The 21,312-nt window shown below is 23.2% G+C and overlaps 1 protein-coding gene and 1 long non-coding RNA gene across 8 annotated transcripts in view; both read left to right on the forward strand.

The window, feature by feature from the left end:
- Positions 1 to 21,312, forward strand: part of LOC114132898 (cyclic nucleotide-gated cation channel subunit A) — a 173,225-nt gene that overhangs the window by 82,139 nt on the left and 69,774 nt on the right. For 6 of the 7 annotated variants that reach the window (XR_007603648.1, XM_050198933.1, XM_050198932.1 and 3 more), the window contains one exon: positions 10,579 to 10,743. Coding sequence is in view for 6 of the 7 variants with exons in the window: in XM_050198933.1 (XP_050054890.1) it covers positions 10,579 to 10,743 (165 nt within the window). In the remaining variant the exon portion in view is untranslated. The remainder of the gene's footprint in view (positions 1 to 10,578; positions 10,744 to 21,312) is intronic. The other variant, XM_050198935.1, reaches the window with a different exon arrangement.
- On the forward strand, positions 11,136 to 14,334 carry LOC126549529 (uncharacterized). Its single transcript, XR_007603649.1, has 4 exons — positions 11,136 to 11,306; positions 11,979 to 12,158; positions 13,883 to 14,005; positions 14,122 to 14,334. It is a non-coding gene; the product is annotated as an uncharacterized LOC126549529 (long non-coding RNA).

Raw genomic sequence — 21,312 nt, forward strand, 5'->3', positions numbered from 1 at the left:
CTTTAGCACACGTCATTCGTGACCAAATTCTTTTGCTTTGTTTTTTAAATGATAAATTATAATAAAGCGATACCCCCTAAAATTTAAATTATAACTATTATACGTGCTTGTAGAGTTTAAACATATGCGATTAGCATTTATATGTGATCATCTGTCATCAAGCTTTGAAGCAGTAAAATGGTTGAATCGTTCGTTTTTTTTTTCTGATAATGTAATAATAAATAAATTTACACTTTTACAAACTAATATGTCTTAATTAAATATAAAAAATTATATATTTTAGATTATTTGATTATTTAATATTTAATAGAAATAATAATATTGTAATATTGTTTATTGTCAGTATAATCATATTATAAAAAGCCAATATTTTAAATTATTCTCTCAATTTATAAAATAGAATATTATGTTTATGACATTATTCTCATTACTAATTAATTGAGACTGTAACCTTACACCATTTTAAATACATCAAAATATCAAATAAGAGGTTATTCGAAAATCGACCATTGAAAATATAACATATTTCTAAAGATCGAAAAAAATAAAATAATTATTTTTCTAAATGTATTATATCTTTATTTTAGTATATTCTAAAAGTAGTTTTTCGACATTTCATTAGATAATACAAATTCAATTTTCAATAAAAGGTTATATAATATGTTTTCGGTATTATATTATATGTACCTATACCTATATCTGAGAGATTGGAGTTCTAATAAATGGATGAAATACGTGAATAATGTATTTTTACAGTAAACTGATTGTATATTTGTTGAGTATAGTAAATACTGTCTAATAATGTTAACTTTGCAACATGCATTTATTTTCAACTTTAATATATTCAGTTTAGATTTGAATTAAAATTTTCAAATCAAAAGAATTTATAAATTAATATATTAATTTAAAAAAAATATCGAACCATCATTTTCTTTGAACAAAAACATAAAATAACAAAACATTCATAAAATTCCAAATTAAACAAAATGTATTGATACAACTAAAAAAAAGTTTCTATTTTAATTTAATTATTTAATATATATAGAATTATAGGTAATAAAATAATAGTTCCACAAGCCATCTTATTATACAAAAATAAATATATTTTATTATTATAAATACAATATGAATATTGAATACGTTTTTAAATCCTTATGAACAATAATTACTATACATATTTGTTTTATGAAAGTGAATTCTATAAAATAAGCTAATTAAAATATATATTAATAATAAACATAAGTATTTATTTTTAGTTTTAATAGATGTTGGTTATCATTTTTATTAATATTATTATGTTTCACGTATTTACCGTATATCCCTATCAAGTTATAAAAATAAATAAAAATGTAATTGTTTTAAATAATTAACAATTATTATTAACTAAAAAATATTAAACCTCTATAAAAATAACTTACAAACAAAAAAATATAGTGAGATTAGTACAAAGTTAAATAAATTATTTACTTATGTAATTCCAAAGAGCTGTACGAAAATACATTCAATAAATCTATTTAATTCTTCCTTATAATTAGATTTGGATATAGCTTATTACAAATTGGTAAATACGAAACAGAGTACTATTATATTGTGAGGATGATATTTTTCTAGTTTTTGCACGTTACCTAATGCTACTTAATTGAAATGTTAACAAAATTGAATAATATTAAATTTCCTGTTAGGTAAATACATTTAAACATAAACAACTATAATGAAATTGAGAAATTGACGTTACTATAAAATGGATATTGTGTAATAGATACTGTCCTGTGACCTAAATGAACAACAAAGTTAAGTAGAAAAATTATTGTACATGAGTTAAATAATTTTCAAGCTAATAGTATTTTAGGTTATACATATTAATTATAAAAGTTTGAATAAAAAGTTATATTATTATTAAATATAATATTAAATATAATATTTGTTTATATTGTATGGCATCTTTATATTTATAATAGAACTGGCACACTTTTAACTTAACTAGTTTTTTCACAGAAAATAGACTCAGTGATGTGAGATGTTGTATACGTGTTATTTGTGAAATTAAAATAATAATGATATTATTATTATTATTTTTAAAATAATGTAAGTAAACAATATAGATTTAAAACATATTGTAATATTACTATTTGTATCATTTTATTATTAACATGATATTTTGATTATTTTATGCATACTCATAAGTTATACGTATTTACGTCAATGATATGAAGTAAAGTATAATATAGTCGCTTAAATCAAATATGACTGTAAACTTGCTTTTGGAATAGTTTTTGAATCCTTCTTTTCAAGCTTTAAATTTAAATGTTTAGTTGGAATATCTGATTTTGACATCAGACTTTAAAAAGAAAGTCAATTTTATTACGTTATTTAAAGTGAAATAAGTATAAAATATCATGGAAGTGGAATTAAATTGAAATAAAATATCCTGATAAATTTTTCGATAGTGTAAATGTATAATGTGTAATAATATCACGAAAAGTGGGTAAGGATGTTCCATATATAAATATCATATCGAGTTTATATTTTCTTGAAGTAGGTAACAAAAATTAAATTGTTATAAACTTATAACTTGTATAGTACGGTAACGGTGCTTATTTTTGAATAATTTGTTCGTTGATGTTATCTGATCATAATTTTGTGATGTCCAACTCAAAATTATAACCATTATAAATAGGTATTCTGCAAGTTAGTTCAATTTATTTACTTGCAAACAATTTTGAATTCAATTCACTAATATTATTTTAATATCAAATACCTATATAGTTAATTTCGCAAAATCTATAATGTTACAAAAAAATTGTAACTCTTATGGGATTTTAACCCTTCAAAATTAAATTGCACCTGTAAACTAAAAACAGCTTTATGAATGTAATATAATATTCTCCCAGGACCCTGAAAAGGACAAAATAATGGAATATTGTAAAATACTTGATCAACCTATATGCCTATTTGTGACGGGATTAAAGTCATACCAAAATTGAGGATGTAATGCACGTGATTTTATATTTATATATATATACATAAAAATAAAGAAACGAAAATAAGTGGAAATGGATCCGTTAACATTCATAACGTTTAGCCAGATTACTATGGTTTGCCGTTCTAGATTTTCTTATTCGTATTGTCAAATTATGTGAAGTGTTTCATTATCCATTTCTCCACCCTCCCAATCGCTTACTCAGCCTTTAAAGTTTAAAATATATTTTCAAGTGGTGTGGAATTTTAAATTACTTTACTTATAAAACCCGGGGTGATAACAATAAACCTATGGAAATCACGTAATATTTTTCATTTTTTTTTCACCTATTGTAATATTTATTGGTGCTAAGATTCATTATTCTAAATAACATTTTAAAATTCAGTCTTGGTAAAATTAATTAATTTTTTTTCGATTTTTCTTGTTTATTGATTTATTAAATAACAATTAAAAAATATTATTTCAATGTGAATAATATATATATATATATATATATATTACTTTTAAAAAACCTAAAAATATTAAAACCAGTTATTTAAAATAATAAAATGTCTTAGATTTATATTATAGCTATCTGTGTATAAATGTAAATTATAATAAAATCTGTGAACATGTTTGCAAATAATTCTGTACATGCACCAAAGTATTTATGTAAAAAATCGCAAATTGTATCTATCATTAACTCAGAAATTTATATCAACAAAATCTATTTGTTATAATCCTCTCGTATAATACTAAATTACATAGATATTACATTGGTAGAATAAAACACGAAAGTTATGACCACCTTCAAAATTGATGGACGTTGGTCAAGATTTAACCCGTTTAATAATGACTTGATTTGTAAACTATATTATTGGAGTTATAAATAATCTCAATATCTAAAATTGTTATTGATTTATTTAATCTGTAAGTTTTAAAGACAACGAAAAATACAAATTATATTTGTAAGCCGTCAAATATATAAATCATTTATTCTGAAAGTAATTTTTATTAGTTTGATAGTTTGAGTATTGCAATATTGCTCAGAAAATATTGTGACAACAAAAAAATTAAGTTATCGCTCTTTTATCAAACAGAAATTATTAGTATCATTATATTTACGAACGATCCGTAGTATTACCTAACACTGAAACATACCCGTTATCGGTCATTTTCTAGTGATGTAAATTGTAAAAGGTACCTACAATAAATCTTCCCCAGTGACATAACATAATAGCGCAATTCCTAGAAAAATTGACGACCGTTTTGAAATGAACCCAATGATAGTTGTACAAAAATATACTTCTGTTTATATTTAACTATGCAAAGCACCAGAGAATAAATATATACGTTTTCTAAACAACGAATCCAAATAAAAACCTCTTGCAAGTTTTTATAACGATCACCGAAGTGTGGGGTTTTGCTTACGAGTATATAAACGCACTTTTAATTGCTTCAGATGTGTGTCTTAAAACAACTAAAACGGTTGGTCTTGTTAAAATATATTTTATTCCGTAAGGTCAACTACAATTGAAGGGTAGCGACTCATTTCTTGTCTTTGTAACGCTAAAACTTTGCAATAAAATGTGTTATTCCTTCCTTTCGATAAATCTATAAAAGTCCAGTCATGTTAAAATATGTAATCTAATATATTTAAATCGAAGGATGTATTCCATCTGACATTTCGAAAAATTTAATAATATACGATAAACCACTCGTGCGTAAATTGTAGAGTAACTGGCTAAACTTTGCAAGCTTAAATAAATAAAGATTCAAAATGCTTTTGTTCTAATGGTTATGCTGTTGAATGTAAATTGCTTTGGCAGTATTTTCAAAATATTTAGGTACATAGACGCATGATACTCTGTTGTTTGCATACACATATACCTATGTTATTTATCACGATGATCTAGCAGTTCATTTTGCAGTAATTTTATCACTTAGTTCATATTAAAATTTCTTCAATGAGATGAAAGTCTTTTCATGATTACAGATATCATCATTACCGCATTCCTTGTTGTTCGATTTATAAACAAATTATAGAATAAAAAATAAGTTCATAAACAAATCATTGGTTGTTCATAAATATAAAAATAACGTGTTACTAAAACAATACGTATGGTTTCAACAGATTTCATTTTTACTTGTAAAATTATAGTGTAGTATGTAAAAGAGAAAATATTTTTCACTTTGAATATTTAAGATAATGTTCTTTATACCTACGTAAAAAATAATAACATTCTGTACTTACAACTTCACATATATCTTTATATGAATATAAAACTAATTATATTACTGAGAGTTAATTTTTAGTACTAAGCTATTTTAATTTTCTATCTTTTTCAGCGGCGTATGATAAGTAGAGAGGAGAATTCATCTATTTAAAAAAACATAACTTATCACTTATATGTAGATTTTTTTTTTTTTTGTTACCTATTTATAATGTACAGAAAAAAAATAATGGATGTATTATACTAAAAAATCTCTTTTGAATCGTCCCTGATCTGTTTATAAACTAAACTCAATAATGCAATAACAAATATAGCTTTATATATTTATATATATAATATGTATGTATAAAAAGCTATATATTATAAACTCCTTTATTTAGCTGTTCAAACAACACTAGCTATTAGAATTTTATCTAAAGAACTCAAAGAAATTATTATGAATACATATAATATACATAATATTAATATTATAAGAACATTTTTGAAAAAGGTATAATACATTATAAAATAATGTCTTTTTAATGTTATTCTTTCCTAGTGGTTTTTAATAATTAGTTTACAACGGTTACAGAATTCTGAAAAATTTTTATTGCTCGTTTGTACATTAGCTTAAAATAAAACCAATCAAAGCACTTAAATTAAATTTTATGTTAACTCACAATATTCCACTAAAATATTCTTAAAATGCATCAAGTAAAAAAATAATATTATGTTGATTATTATCAAACATCATACGTAACTATACTAGATTTCAAGCTTATTTAGTAATAACTTAATTTTAAAATACTTCAATATAAAAAATTCGATTAGTAGAGAATTATAATGTTTCAATTTAGATTATATTCATAACAGAAATCACTTACGACAACAATACACTGGATTGAAATTGCAGGATTCCTGTCTGAGAAATGTATACAGTAGCATATTATGCGTAAAATAATAAAAATATTACACCACATCGAATAAAAAATTATTTGTGTTATATTTGTAGTCTTTTTATCCGATCTGTGTACTAAATGATATTATTTAACACATATGTACACGATTATACGAATTTCTACAACATGCTATAACTCGCTTTACGTTTAATTTAGTTGTACAATCTTGTGGAGGGCTTATAACAAATTGTTTCTATTTAATATTTTTTATATAATATATAATATATATTTACAATATACATACTAAAGCCTCTTCGTGTAAAGGTTATTGACTGGACAGAGAATATAAAAAACAGTTAGCCCGATGTTATTTTACAAACATGTATTTATAAGTTTATATATTATCATATTTTCGGAGCTATTGTGATGATTATATAGTATATTATAACAATTATCATATTAATATAAAATAACTTAATTTCAACAGATAAGTAATTCATAAACCGTGTGTCATTTCTAATAGAAAACAAACTATGATACATGAGCCAATATTATTTTTAAAACATTATTTATTCAAATATTTTGTAGTTTTTTAATGAAAAAAAAAAATCAAAATTCTATCATTTTATTTACCAACAACCGTTTCTAATTGAGTCTTTTTTATTTTTATGAAATCACAAATTCAAATTAATATACTCAAATAAGTTTTACACTGGTTAACGATATATTCAGAAAATATTTTCACATTTTTCTCGAATAAATTAAAATACATACAAATATTATATGCCTATAAAAAATCTAAATTACCTAATTAATTACATAGAAACATTATTTTGATAATAAAATGAATCGATTAATTTTCTGAATCAAATTAAATATATTTTGCTACATAAAATGTTGTGCTGTATGCACTCTTTTAAAATTATAAAATAATTGTTCAATTAACAAACAAGGTTTACTAGAACCAGCTGCTACAACACTTTTGAATAATATTAAATATTTAAAGCATAAAAATGCAATTTTTGAATGAATAATTTTGTTCATTGTAATACGTGTATTATTATTTATTATTCCACATTTATCTAACTACATAATATTTCTATTACATGATTTGATATATACATGCGAGAATACATAATATACAATATACATTATATATTATATACTATCATGCATCGTGACTATTTTAACAGTTATCTCTCATAATTTAAAAATAAAAAAATAATTTTGTAAAAATCATGTGGATTTATGATTTTCGTGATTTTAATTATTGTATTTATTCGTTAATAATTATTTAAATTCGTCGATTTATCATACATATATTTTGGATTTTTAAATAAAATTTTAATTTCATAATCTATAAAGGAAAAATTTTACCAAAAATCTTTGTGTATGAAATATCGATTATAGGACGGATAATCATTTCATATTGTAAAATATATTAAAATATTATCAATTTACATAACACATTTATAGTTCAAATGAGCGGTGAATAAATATTTTTGTGTAGTAGCCAAGTACTTCTTCTGAACACTTTAAATATGTTTTAAATTATATAACAACTTATTGATAATAAAAAAAAAAATGAAAAAAAAGAACTTTAAGTCCAAACATAAAACTCTGACATTATAGGGGTACAAGATAATGAATATTATAATGAATTACACTATACAGTTAAATATTCAAGCAATTTATTACATACCAACGAGTAGCAGATTTACTATAGTATTGATGCTACGATTAATAAAAACATTTTAGTGCAAAATTAAAAAAAAAAAATTGATATTTATTTCGTGACACCGTAGTTTATCGCCACACGCTTATAATAATGAAGTACGAATTGTTAAATTGATATAATTTAAGTTTATACAAACAATCGTTAATATCGTGTAAGTATGTGCAGTGTATTGTATTTTAAGAGTCTCACGTAATTGTTACCAAACAGATAGACCTCACATTGTCCTTTCTCGCTATTCGCAATAGGTTTAAAGACGTTCTGAACGAACAGTGATGTAGTACATCTGGTTCCGAGCCATCAACTATATTGTGTACTTCCCATTAGCTGGCTGTTCTGTGTCCTCGTTGAAGATACGGGATTACTGACAAATAAATTATTCGCTTCTCTTCATTCGCGACGACAACTCGGTTATTTGTTTCCTGGCGAATGTCAGGATCAAGTGCGAGTCCTATGCTGTAACGAAAATCCGGTACCAAGATATCAACTCACCTATTAAGCTATATTTTATATAATTCGTTTTGTATTTTATTCTATGAGACGAATAGAAGGTACTCATACTATTTGTCTGGAAAACAAGCCCCTACATCAGTATTATAAAACCTAATCACTGCCGAGAACAAAATATGTTAGTTTTTCGTTTATAGAGGTATACGTAAATGTAATGTAAATTTTAATATTACATCATACATTCAATTATTTATAAACCTTTACTTCGAAAAACATGGTATTAAACGACATTTCTTAAAATAATTTTTCATTCCATTCATCTAGTAACTGCAATGCAGTAAGTCTTAAAAATATAAATACAACTTTACTGTGACCTAAATGTAATCAAACAAACGAAATTCCGGCGTCATTAGTATACGCAATATCCGTGTACATATGTTAGGTACAAGTTGCATTAACAGAACAAACCTTGGGTTAATGTATACACTTCCGTTTGAATAACTTTTTACTTCACACAATATGCTGCTGTTATTTATACTAATAAATTGTCAAATTTTAATTGTAATAATATTCTGTAGTACGATTATAACATATTGACATAACGACATTAATTTGTCATTTTTCTTATTTTTTTACATATTATTATACAGTTATAAGACATAATTTTAAACCATAAAAACAATCCTGAATATTTAAATTTCAAAAATGTACCAATAAAGTTAGAACACTAAATATATTCTAAATATTATGTTCTTTTTGTTCACTACCTAATCGATTCCATTATACAGAATTCGTGATATAGCATATTGTGAAAAATTAAATTATATTATAATTATATGAAAGATAATTTGAAAATTTAATATTATGACTTTGATGTTAAAAAATATGATTTTGTTTTGTTGATAATAGTTAGATAGTTAATCAAAAATAAAAATACAAATAGATTTTTTCCAAACATAGATATAAAACAATTATAGATTTAAAATATATAGAATTTTCATAAATGGCATGCACAAAAAAAAACTTGTTCTAAAAATAACATATATCTTAAATTATGATAATATCTGATGCCGTAAGGATAAAAGTAGCAGGTTTCGATTATATTATCGTTTAAAATATTATTCGACAAGTGACACATTATATTATCATTGAATAATGTAAGTGAAAACCACTTAAATGCCCATTTCTTTCAAATTATATATCTCTTCAATTTCACTGGTAAATATTTGAAGAGGCGATGAGGTATTTTCGTTTTCCAAACCACAAATCATTATGCCTGTAGTTCTTTAACATACATTAAATAAGTGTGTTTATTTTTTTACATACATTCTCCAAAAATTTTTTAGGTATTTAAAATAAGCAACAAAATATATCATTTATATCCATGACCGATAATTTAATATTAAAACTTGCTATTTTAATTTTGATTATTTAAAACGCTTATAATTAATTATCAAAAGGTTCACAAAAGGTTCTTTGATGATGATCCATATATTATTCGAAAACGCGTTCAATTTTCTTTAATTCCTAACTTTAAAAATATGGTCTGTTATTCGAAAGTCAGTTGCAGAAAATGTCGATAATGCGTGGTTATAACTTATAATTATTGCCAAAAAAAATATTTTATCAAGTAAGTACTTTATCCAGACGCTTTTGGTTGGATAATATATAAAACAAAATACCTACAGTTTATAGTACTTGGAATGATTTTTTTTCAAATTTAAATCATTAAAATAGTATTATTTGTATATATATTTGGTAATTTATTAATGAATATTGAGAAATGGTTAAAAGTATGAGATTTCAAAATAGTCATTGATGCCATAGGTTGAAAATCACTGAACTATATATATTTGTAAACAGTTTTTAATTGCACCGTATACCAAAAAATGTATAAGTATGTAAAACTAATTATTGTATTATAATTAGGTATGTGTATAATCACATAATCTTACAATCAGTATTTTATATTGTGAGAGAAGAATAAATCATGCATTTACCATGTGTCATGTGATAATTATGTATTAATAATTATAATAGTGTTAAATTATATTATAATTACTATGATTATTTTTTAAACAGTAAAAAATATTTTTCAATATTTAAATTTTTGGAACAATCTATATAGTTAACTAGTTGACTACATAACTGCAAACAAATTATTTTATGCGTTATTGATATTTTGCAGACATTTTATTTTGCTTTTACTGCTATAACCTGGCGCAGTCTAATCTCACAAAAATAGTAATAATAAATAAGAATAGAAAATAAAATATCCAATCAGTTGTTTTTTTTTTTTATAGTAAAAAATATTTGTTTTAGCAGCCAAATAAATGGGGCAGCTCAAGAAAAGTGCACGAAAGATCCACAGGACCGGACTGGTTCGAAACGAAAATGGCGAATGCAAAGATGGAGAAAAAAAGATCATCAAAGTGTTTTTGGAGCTCATCATTCGTAGTGGACCCAACCACGCATTTTCACTATAAGGTCAGTGATAGTATTAAATTTATTTAAACCAAATCTTACGTATTCTATATTTACGAAGGTCAATACTAATTTGAGAACCGATATGACAATCATAAACACAATATGTAGAATCGATTCATCTAAATTAACTCGTATCGTCTATAATTATTATTTTTTTTAATATTTTAGACTAGTTGTACCTTATATAATAGAAATAAAAAATATCGGCATTAGAATATATGTAATTCAATTATTAATATTATAATTTAATATTTTAATATACAAATTATTTATTTTATTTTATTATTTTTTTAATTTTCTTAAAGCCAATAGACTAAGTTGCAGAGGTAGTTATTATCAATAAAAAATAAATAAAATAAATGATAGTGTTACTACAAATTATTATTGTTTAACATAAAGTAAAGATTTTTAATAAATCAATAATACATTAAAATATAGGAAGTAAATGAAAAATTTTACCTACAAAATATTATATCTACAATCTACGGTATCTCTCTCGGTAGACTACCGAGCCAAAGTTAAACCTCGCATAATATTAAAAAAGTAGAAGTCGTTCTGTTATAGTAAGTTTTGATTGTATCTCATCATTATATAATTCCATTGTAATAGATTTGTTAAATTTTAATTCAATGATAAATCAATGTATACGAAAAAGAATTCTGATAGGAGGAGGAGACCACCGTTTGATATTTTATATCATTATTAATATTATTTTTAGTACTGTAAACTGAACTAGTAATTTCAAAAAATAAATCACATATATTATTAAATAAAAATAAAATAATTTTTTAAAAAAAATGCGAATGTACATTTTAGATATTTTTAGAACTCTGTAAGAACAATTTATGGGGAACGTTTTTATACAATTTTAAAGCCTAAGATTTTAAAATCGAATTTATTGGGTGGCATAACCTACCTACTACAAAAGCTTTTCCAGTTATTTTATTCCCACTACTCATTTAAATAGAAACAATTATAAAATTGCTTACCTTACTTTTTTATGAATTCGTTGTAATTATTCTTCTTTTTAATAAATATAAACTTTTATGAATTCTCAATTATAAAATAATTTACATATTTTAGTAATTTTGAAAAATTTTGAACTTCGAACGGTTATAAAAAAAAAAATACTAAAGTAACAGTTTTCGATATTTTTAAATCACTATACGACTACAACTTAAAAATAATTTTGTTGATTCAATTAATTTAAATTTTTATCAATATTACCATACTAGTGTTGGTTAAAACTACGAAGACTAATACGTTCGAAAAAATAAATAGACATGGCACGACCGCAGTTCGTATGTGATCGCAGTGTATGGGATGGCTGCAGTTAAGTTGAACAAACATCAGACAAAAAAAAAAAATGATTAATCTCGTTTTGAGAGAACGACTCAAATAGTAACAATCTTAAGGTATGCAATAGTAGACACCAATGCTAAAAATTGAAACATTAAATAAAAAAAACATTTGATATAATTATAATTTTAAATATAGAATATTAAGCCACAAGCTTATTTATTCTTTAATAATGTATAATTTGTATACAAAATAAAAAAATATCAACTCATTAAAATATATTGTTATTATTATTCAGCTTATAAAAAAATGTATTATTACTCAAACATTACAAAGTATTCTAATAAAAATTATAAAATTTACAGTAAGTATTAAAGACAAAATAACACATCAATAAAATATAAACAAATAAATTCGATCAGTCTATAACAAGGGTTTAAAAAAAAAGTGTAATATAAAATTATGTATTTTTAATAATATTAATATTACATAATGTAATCAATTGTTTTGATTTTATACACTGATTTTCGTAAATTGTATACTTATTCAGATGATAAATTTGCATACTATAATTCATTTTTCATTGTGATTTTTTGTACTTATCTCAAACCATCTTATTTATTTTGTGAAATGAAAATACCATAATAAAATAACTACTTTATTTAAAAAATAATAAAAAGTTATTAAATAATGAAGTTTGCCAAGTGTTGAAGGGGTCTAAGTATTTTCAAAAGTAATTTAAATAGCAGAAAATTTGTTTGTATTTTTTTAGTATGAAAACAATAGTTACGTTTTAATATAGTTATACATTCCTAGGCCAAATCGTCTTTTTAAAAACTATCATATAATTTATTCTAACTCGTTTTACAATTATTCTGTATTTATTTACAGAAAAAAAATTAATTATTTGTCTCTGTATTCTGTTTACATACGAATTTTAAATATCAAGATAGTGTTTATACACACTATAATCTACTGTTCATAATCTTATCTCGTATATAAAGACTAAGTATTTTTTAAAAATTTGAACAATATACTATGCGGTGTATGAGCAAAACTTACATTTTCGTCTTATAGAATTTCATGCATTACGCCATTATGATTTATTTACTTAAAACTCATTTATTAGTGTAAACAAATGTTGTGTATCGTGATTAATATATTTTAACAGCATACGCTGTTATTATAACATTTTATTATGCACTGTAATATACGAGTACATCATATGAAACATTTAAAAAAATACCAATTTTTGATAGGTTATGTGATATGTTATATTAATATAAGAGGAATATAAGAGGCAAACAATCAATGATACATTTTTTTAAATAATCCGTAACTTGATATTAGCATAAAAAATAATAACTAAAAAGTGGTATCAACTTGAACACGAAACACTTAAAATTAAAGTCAACTTTATCACTGCACCTTACACTAACTAACTATAAAAAAAATTATAAATCTTTTGAAAGTATCATCCGTGTGATATAATAAGGTACTTATCATGAAATTTTTTTTCAAATCGATACAATATTAGCTGTTAAACCCACACTCCCAATATTATTAGCTACATACACGAATGCATCATGGCTTTTGAAGTAATATAATAAATTACGTTATTCAATTATTAAATGATAGATCGTTTAAACCATGATACAGCATACTGAATAAAATATACGCTATAAACTAAAATAATATTACATTGTATTAGACAATACTGTTTAATAAACAATGGTAAACGGAAAGAAAAGAAAAATAGTCGAAACCGTATCAGATTGTATTATAATTTACGTATATTATGAAATATCCTAAAAACAACTTATTGTTTTTGTACATGCAGATAAATATGCAATTAATGACTATTAAAATAATATTCTGGAACACGAGTAAATGTATCAAAATAGTATGAAGGAACCATAAACGTAATTCATAGAGCATCAAAAAACGGTAATATAACTGCAGGGTAAATATGAAATTTAAATAATATTTGTAGATTTTCGTCAAATTTTAATATCCCGAGTGTAAGCCAAGTATGATGATGAATATAAAAAATCTTTCATATTTTTATTGTCCTTGTAGTGGATACAAATATTTTGTTGCCAAAAACATGTTATTGATCACAAATGGGTACACAGTAGGATATGTGAATGACCTTTTTCATCTGCAAAAATAAATAACGTCGCCCACCAATCAAACATACATTTGTGCCTCATCAACAAAAGCAATAAAACATTATATTGTACCGCAAAACCGCACTAAGAGAAAATTTTCCTCGTAAATAAAGTATTCAAAATGAACCTATTAATATTCATTTGACATTTTAATAAATAATTATTTGTTATTTCGACTACTGAAATATAATTAATAAACATTTAATATTATTCAATTTATGTTTGTGGTTATGATACATACTATTGTAGTATAGTTAGTTAGTAAAACATCATGTATTTTAATTAATGCCAGTAAAGATGGATAGGTGCCTATATAAAGTAAACATAAACCAATACCAAATGTTTAGACTTTTATTATTTAAAAACTATTCTATAAGAGATATCGTATGTAAGATTTTACTTTTGCAAAAATATTTAAAGTGGTCAAAGATAAAAATGTGACATGTCGTTCTTGAAGTTATTTTATATAAATTTTATAGGCCAATAGTTAACCTCTGACATTAATGCTGATATTAAACAACTAAATAAATAATAATCAAAATATATAATAAAATGCGTGATAACATTTCTAAAAAAACAAATTTAAAACAATTTACGAAGACGAAAAAAGCTTAAAGACATTAAACAATTCAACACCAAGTTTATGTTGATTTTTTTTTCATTTTTTACGACTTAACTATACCTATCTCAATGCCTCAATTTAGTATTACATTTGCATAAATATATAAATGAATGTATAATTAATTGATTTTTAATCGACCCCAGACAAATATTGTATGGATAATGAATTATAAATATACACCACGCGCGCAACCAAGTTTTATATTTTAGCCACGTACCTAAAACGAGCACATATTCTACCAAAAATATTTTTTGAATATTTTTTAATTTTCAAATGGCTAAATCCAAAGTATTAATTTTGCCAAGCTTCTAAACATTATGTATTATACATTAATATATTATTGTACGATATTTCGTGACATTAGATTTTTTAACATTATTTATTATTTTTATCATTATTAACATTATTAACATTATTTATTTCACTTTTAAATTCTGAATTACAAAAAATAATGACCAAAAAAGTATTAATATCTATCTTAATTACTAAACAAATACATTTTTTATGTACAAATAGAAGGTATTCAATTTTGAAGGGTTTATTAAAACGTTTTAAAATTAACCAACAGTAGGATTTTAGGACTCAAACTGTAGATTGTATATATTTTTATAAATTAATTATTAAATTGAATATTAAATTACATCAAATAATATTTTATACGATTTATATAAGTGTCCAAAAAAATAGTTTAAGGTTTTAGAGCTAATATGCATGCATTTATTAATCATTTACAAAACACACTATTTTTTATATATATATATAAAAAAAAATGATTTATATTTATTTTTATTTATAATAATTTACATAATGTTATGTATTAAATTCAACAATTCTACATCAATGAGGGTTATACATTTATAGTATAATAAAAAATAATAGTATACAGAAAAATCGTTAAAACGATAGTAATATTAAACGCTTCAATTGATAAATTGCATATAACTTTATAATGCTTAGTACTTTAGTTGCCTATACACATTCGTCTAACATTCATCACGGCATATACTTACTCATCATTATAATAATAATAATATGTTCAGTCGATATCAACTTAATGTATTTCTATTTTTTTTTTTTCATTTGAAAATGTTATCACAAAAATGCTTTAACAATTATGCAGGTCTGCGCGTTAAACGCCTAAACGTTTTGAGTAAATTAAAATTGTAACCTACATTGGCAATGGCTTATGTTACCGGGTCATTAAAATACATTGGCATGTGCGAAGCCGAGTAATAGTTTCATAAAATGCGTATGGGGGCCACAATTTTACAATCGACGTCCGATGCATGTTAAAAACGGCAATGAAAATATACGATAGTAAATTTAAGATGAATAACGACATGAGTACGTTAAACACACATTTAATTCACACATATATACACCTACACGATGCACCGTGAAAACGATCAGTTACAATAATAACACTGGCATATTTTCCTACATTCGTGTTACATTAAATTACCTTCATAGAAACGTTTGTGGGGTTTACGAATGCATTAATTCGATAATTCATGGAATATTTATTTAAACCGTTTTTAACGTTGGTGTAGGACTGCAGGGTATCCAATTTAATCCGTAACAGAATAATACTAAAAACAAAAACGTTATAAATGTGTTATTAAAAACAAATACAGTTATTTAGAAAATATGTATTATATATTTTCAAAAAGTTGTCAGAAACTGACAAAAAGCTACTTTAATCTCAGTTTTGGATTAGAAGGATGCTTTTAAAAAAATTGATTTGGTTTAGTATTCAAATTATTTTCAAACAAAGAATACGAGAATTGTTTTTATGAGCAAATATTATCTGATACCTACCTATGTTGTTAAATAAACAATTGTGGTTTTTATATTATTTTGTGGCAATTAGTTATTATTTATAATAATAACTATAATAATTAGTATAGTCTGTTATAACTTAACCTTATAGATAACTTTGAATATAACAATAGTATTATGTGTTGTAGTTATTTCCTGAATAGCGAAATCTATGTATCGAACTTCATTAATTTGTTATACCAGTTAATTTATGTTTCATTTTAATTACTCTTTTTGATATTGGTTTTAAACAAAAACAATATAATTAAAATGGTTCAATGGGTGTTATGAAATCGTCATTCCACATTTAAAGAATTATTTAATAAATAGCAGCTTTTATTTTTTGTTTATGAGCTTTAAAAATATATACTTTCAAAAGTTAATTTTTATAATTTTAACTACAACGTACCGTCGGTAATCAAATATTAATTTATGAACATTTTAATTATTGTTCACTTTAAATTGTACCTAAAAATGATTATTACGATTGTTGTTATCCAAGAAGTTCTTAAATTGTATATATAATATATATATATTTTAATACATATTTTAAAAACAACTTATAAATTATAATCAATACCAGATTTAGACATTTTGAGTCTCAGTGCCAATATTTTTCCACCTTAAAAAACATAAAAATTTCAGAATGTATGGTATAAACGATTATTGACTGCCATACCAAATAACTAATAAATTACATTATTCTACAAAATAAATATTATTGGTTTAGTCCAGTGATTTATAATAATATAGATTTAAACTATAAAACATATTACTATAGGTAGTATATTTAATGCTGTGACATTTTAAGCACTTTTAAAAAACTTAAGCAGGTGCCCTTTCTGCCCCATTTAATTTCGTCTTTGCCTATCATCATTATCATAAAAAATTATTGAAATATTATTTTAGTGTTAATAGCTAGTATCGTACACTAATATTTTCATTGAAAAAGACCATAATGTTTATATTTATTTGTACAATTTGCTATGTTATGAATTAAATAAGCTTGTAATTTGTACGATTGAATGCAAAACTAATACAAAATTCTTTAATGAATATAATATATTATTAATAACTTTTTAATTGAATAAACTTTTATCTTTAAGATATTTATCTGTTTGAGTTTTATGCATTCAGACAGAAAATTACACAGCGGCATCACTTTAAACTTTAAATTCAATAAAATATTGATGTTAATTAAAGGGCAATAATTATCACAGAAAAGTTTAGCTCTTAGGCTTCCCTTAACTATGTAAAATTATTTTCCTTTTTTGTTATCATTGTATCGTAAATATATAATAAATTTTAAATTTATGGATGATTTTGCGCTGAAAATTTACTATATAAAGCCACAGAAACTTTCGCTTAACTCTCGGTAAAATTATAAATTAGTCAGTTTCTACCTAGATCACTTATAATTTTTACTTGAGTACTTTTTAAACGATATTTTTAAATTTTACATTGAGTTTTACAACATTGCATTATTATTTATTAAGCATACAATGTTTTTCACTTTCGTCGGAAAACAATATAAATATTTAATATAATATACCTATCAGAGATACAACGTGATTCACTAGACATGTTCATCCTTTTTTCTTATTCATTCAAAATCCGATATTCAACATTTTCTAATAGACTTTAAAACCAAATTTTCATAATTCGTAATATTTGTATAATATTACTTAAAATGTGTTCTGCTTAGGTCAAATATAACATATATTTTATATTTTTATAAATATATTTTTAAAGAAGACTATAATTATCCTTAATATAAACATTTTAATAACTAAAAAAACTACTCGTTTAAATTTTCAATTAGGTATAATACATATATTTTTTCAAAAACATTATCCACTAAACAACTTATAGTAAGAAAAGGGCTTCTAATTAAAAAAAACAGAAGTTTATATCATTATAAGATACTATTCTTAAATAGCATTAAAGTTCAAAAAATTAAAATATAGTCTTTTAGTAGATATACTTAAACATTTTAAAAATCCTAATTTGAATAAATTAATTTTTAGAAGAAAGAATGGGGTGACTTGCTTGGTGAATCACTTTATATAATAAATACCATCAAAAATTGTGGAGGTATATTATATTAATAATAAATTAACATATTATATATTTTAACATTTTGAATAGTATTTAAAGCATATATCTAAAAACTATTTTTTATTTATGAGATAAAAAAAATAATTTAAATTTCTTGTTTTAAGTACATTAAATCACTTATGCGTGTTATGACTTATATGATTATTAATTAAAATTTAAAGCTGTGAACAAATTTAAATAATACAAATAGATAAAGGGACAGACACGGTTTATTGTTTGTATGTTTTATTATTCAGCGAATGTAAAAATATGTATTACCTTCAAACTTATAACTTGTTTATAAACTAATATTTTTATGATGGCATACTTTTTGTTGCAGAATATATAATTTGAATCTATGCATTTCTTGAGGCTTAAGTTAATATTTATTTATAAGTAAAATGCATGCATGCATGTATAGTATTATTAATTTCTATTAACAATGATTCTAGTTGTAAAATTTACTACATTTATGGATGAAATTTGAATTCCTTTTTAGAACATTCTAAGTTCTAACCTTCTCACTGCAGCAAGAAATTATTTTTAATACTGGCTATTTTCTCTCTTTATTTCTTAGTCTTATTTTATAAATTATTTATTTGTAAATGAGCTTCTCTCGGAATTGTTGTAAAAAATTATGTTTGACAGTTTTTAATTTTAAAATATAACACGTGTTTAGCATTGATTAATGGTCTATATGTGAAAATATGTCAAGTTTTTTTTTTTTTACAATTAGTTCAATTTTAATTGATTAACAATATTAATTGTCCATCGTAGACAGCTAAAATGATTTATAAAATTATATTTACAGTAAACTTATTAAGTTTTGTAGAAACACAGATGATACATCTGTTCAAAATAATAAATTATAACAATTATTTATATAGTTTTGGTGAACCAAATACCCACTGTTATTTTTTATTAATTCGTCAAATGTTTATTAAAACAATATTCACTAAAAACTTTCAACCACGAATATTAAATTAATAAGAGAGAAGTTATTTTAGTTTATAAGTTTAAATTCTAACTAACAACACTGATTTCAAACTTAATTAATGTTTTTATAGTTTATGTCTGTCAATTTATCTTACTGTTTACAAATTCATACAAAGTAAATTTAAATGTTTAAATACAATTGAATTCACCTATTTTAAGGTAAAACGATATAAATATGTATCATTATTTTAAATTAATTTTTGATTGTATTATACCTTATACACTTATTCTAATTATAATTTATATTTGATCAAAATATAAGTTATTTTATAGTATATCTAAATAATGATAATTCTTAGTAAACTTTTGTAAAATATAAATTAATTAAAAATAATATAAATATACAGTAGTAGGGTATACAGTTAATTTATACAATTTATAAAAAATTTTAAGTTTTAAGACCTGGCATATGAAAATCTATGACTTCGTACATGTAAGTATGGTTGGTAAATTAAAAAATAATAATAAAAACATTTAGTATGTTTCATTTTTAGGCGTTTAATAATGTCTACGATATTTGATATGTATAATTAAATTATTTTAATATAAAAATAAGCCTAAGAGTTTTCTATGCAAGACAATTTTGAATATTTTACGATTTTTCCCGTTTATATAAGTAAAATTTGGATATGACTCAAATCCTAGTGAAAATAACATATGTCATCATATTAGCTGCCTTCAACATTTTGAAATTTTTTATACTAAATATTATAAATAAAATTATAGACAGATACAAAATTAATGTAACTTTTAGTTGTATTTAAGTATCTTCGTAAAAACGTAAAATAATAATGTTCTTGTCATACCTGGTTTAACATACATTTTAAAAATTAAATGATTATTGACACTGTACAAAAAATTAAATAATACATGTAGAGTTAACATTCGGTGCAATGTAAATTTAATTCATTCATTTCGGGCTATCAATCAATCAGGAATATTTTAGTTGTTATATTATATAATTATAATAATTCGGTAACTCGCCACTCGTCGTTTGCAATACCAAAAACCACCTTGTTCGCGATTCCACAATTGCACTTGATCATTATTAATTATTAATTTATTATTATCAAAAAATATTATACCATCCATCACCCACACTGAATTTTTCAACGGAAAATAATATTAGCTTTCACGGATACACACCATACCCATCGACGACCCACACATTACTCGTCCCTTGATTGATAAATAATAATATATTACATGGCACTTATTATTATGATTATTATTTTAAGTATAAATCTGACCAATATGACATATTATTAAGTATTGCATTTTATTATTTAAAATTTAATAATAAAAATTCTACGAACAAAAAACAGTCACGGGACATTCTTTTTTGTTCTGACGTCTTCAATATTCTAATATGTATTCTATTTGTCTCTATTATATTATATTTTTCATTCTCCATCCAGAGTTTTAAGAACGTTTGGCTTTCCTGGCATCAAATTATAATTATAATTACTATTCAATTTTATTTTCAATTTGTTCTACTTACTCGTTATTTTACCCTATACATCAATTTGTTTTGTATATAATTAGTTATAACTAATATTATTGTTT

Source organism: Aphis gossypii, chromosome 2 (genome assembly GCF_020184175.1).
Source record: "Aphis gossypii isolate Hap1 chromosome 2, ASM2018417v2, whole genome shotgun sequence".
Taxonomy (NCBI): Eukaryota; Metazoa; Arthropoda; class Insecta; order Hemiptera; family Aphididae; genus Aphis; species Aphis gossypii.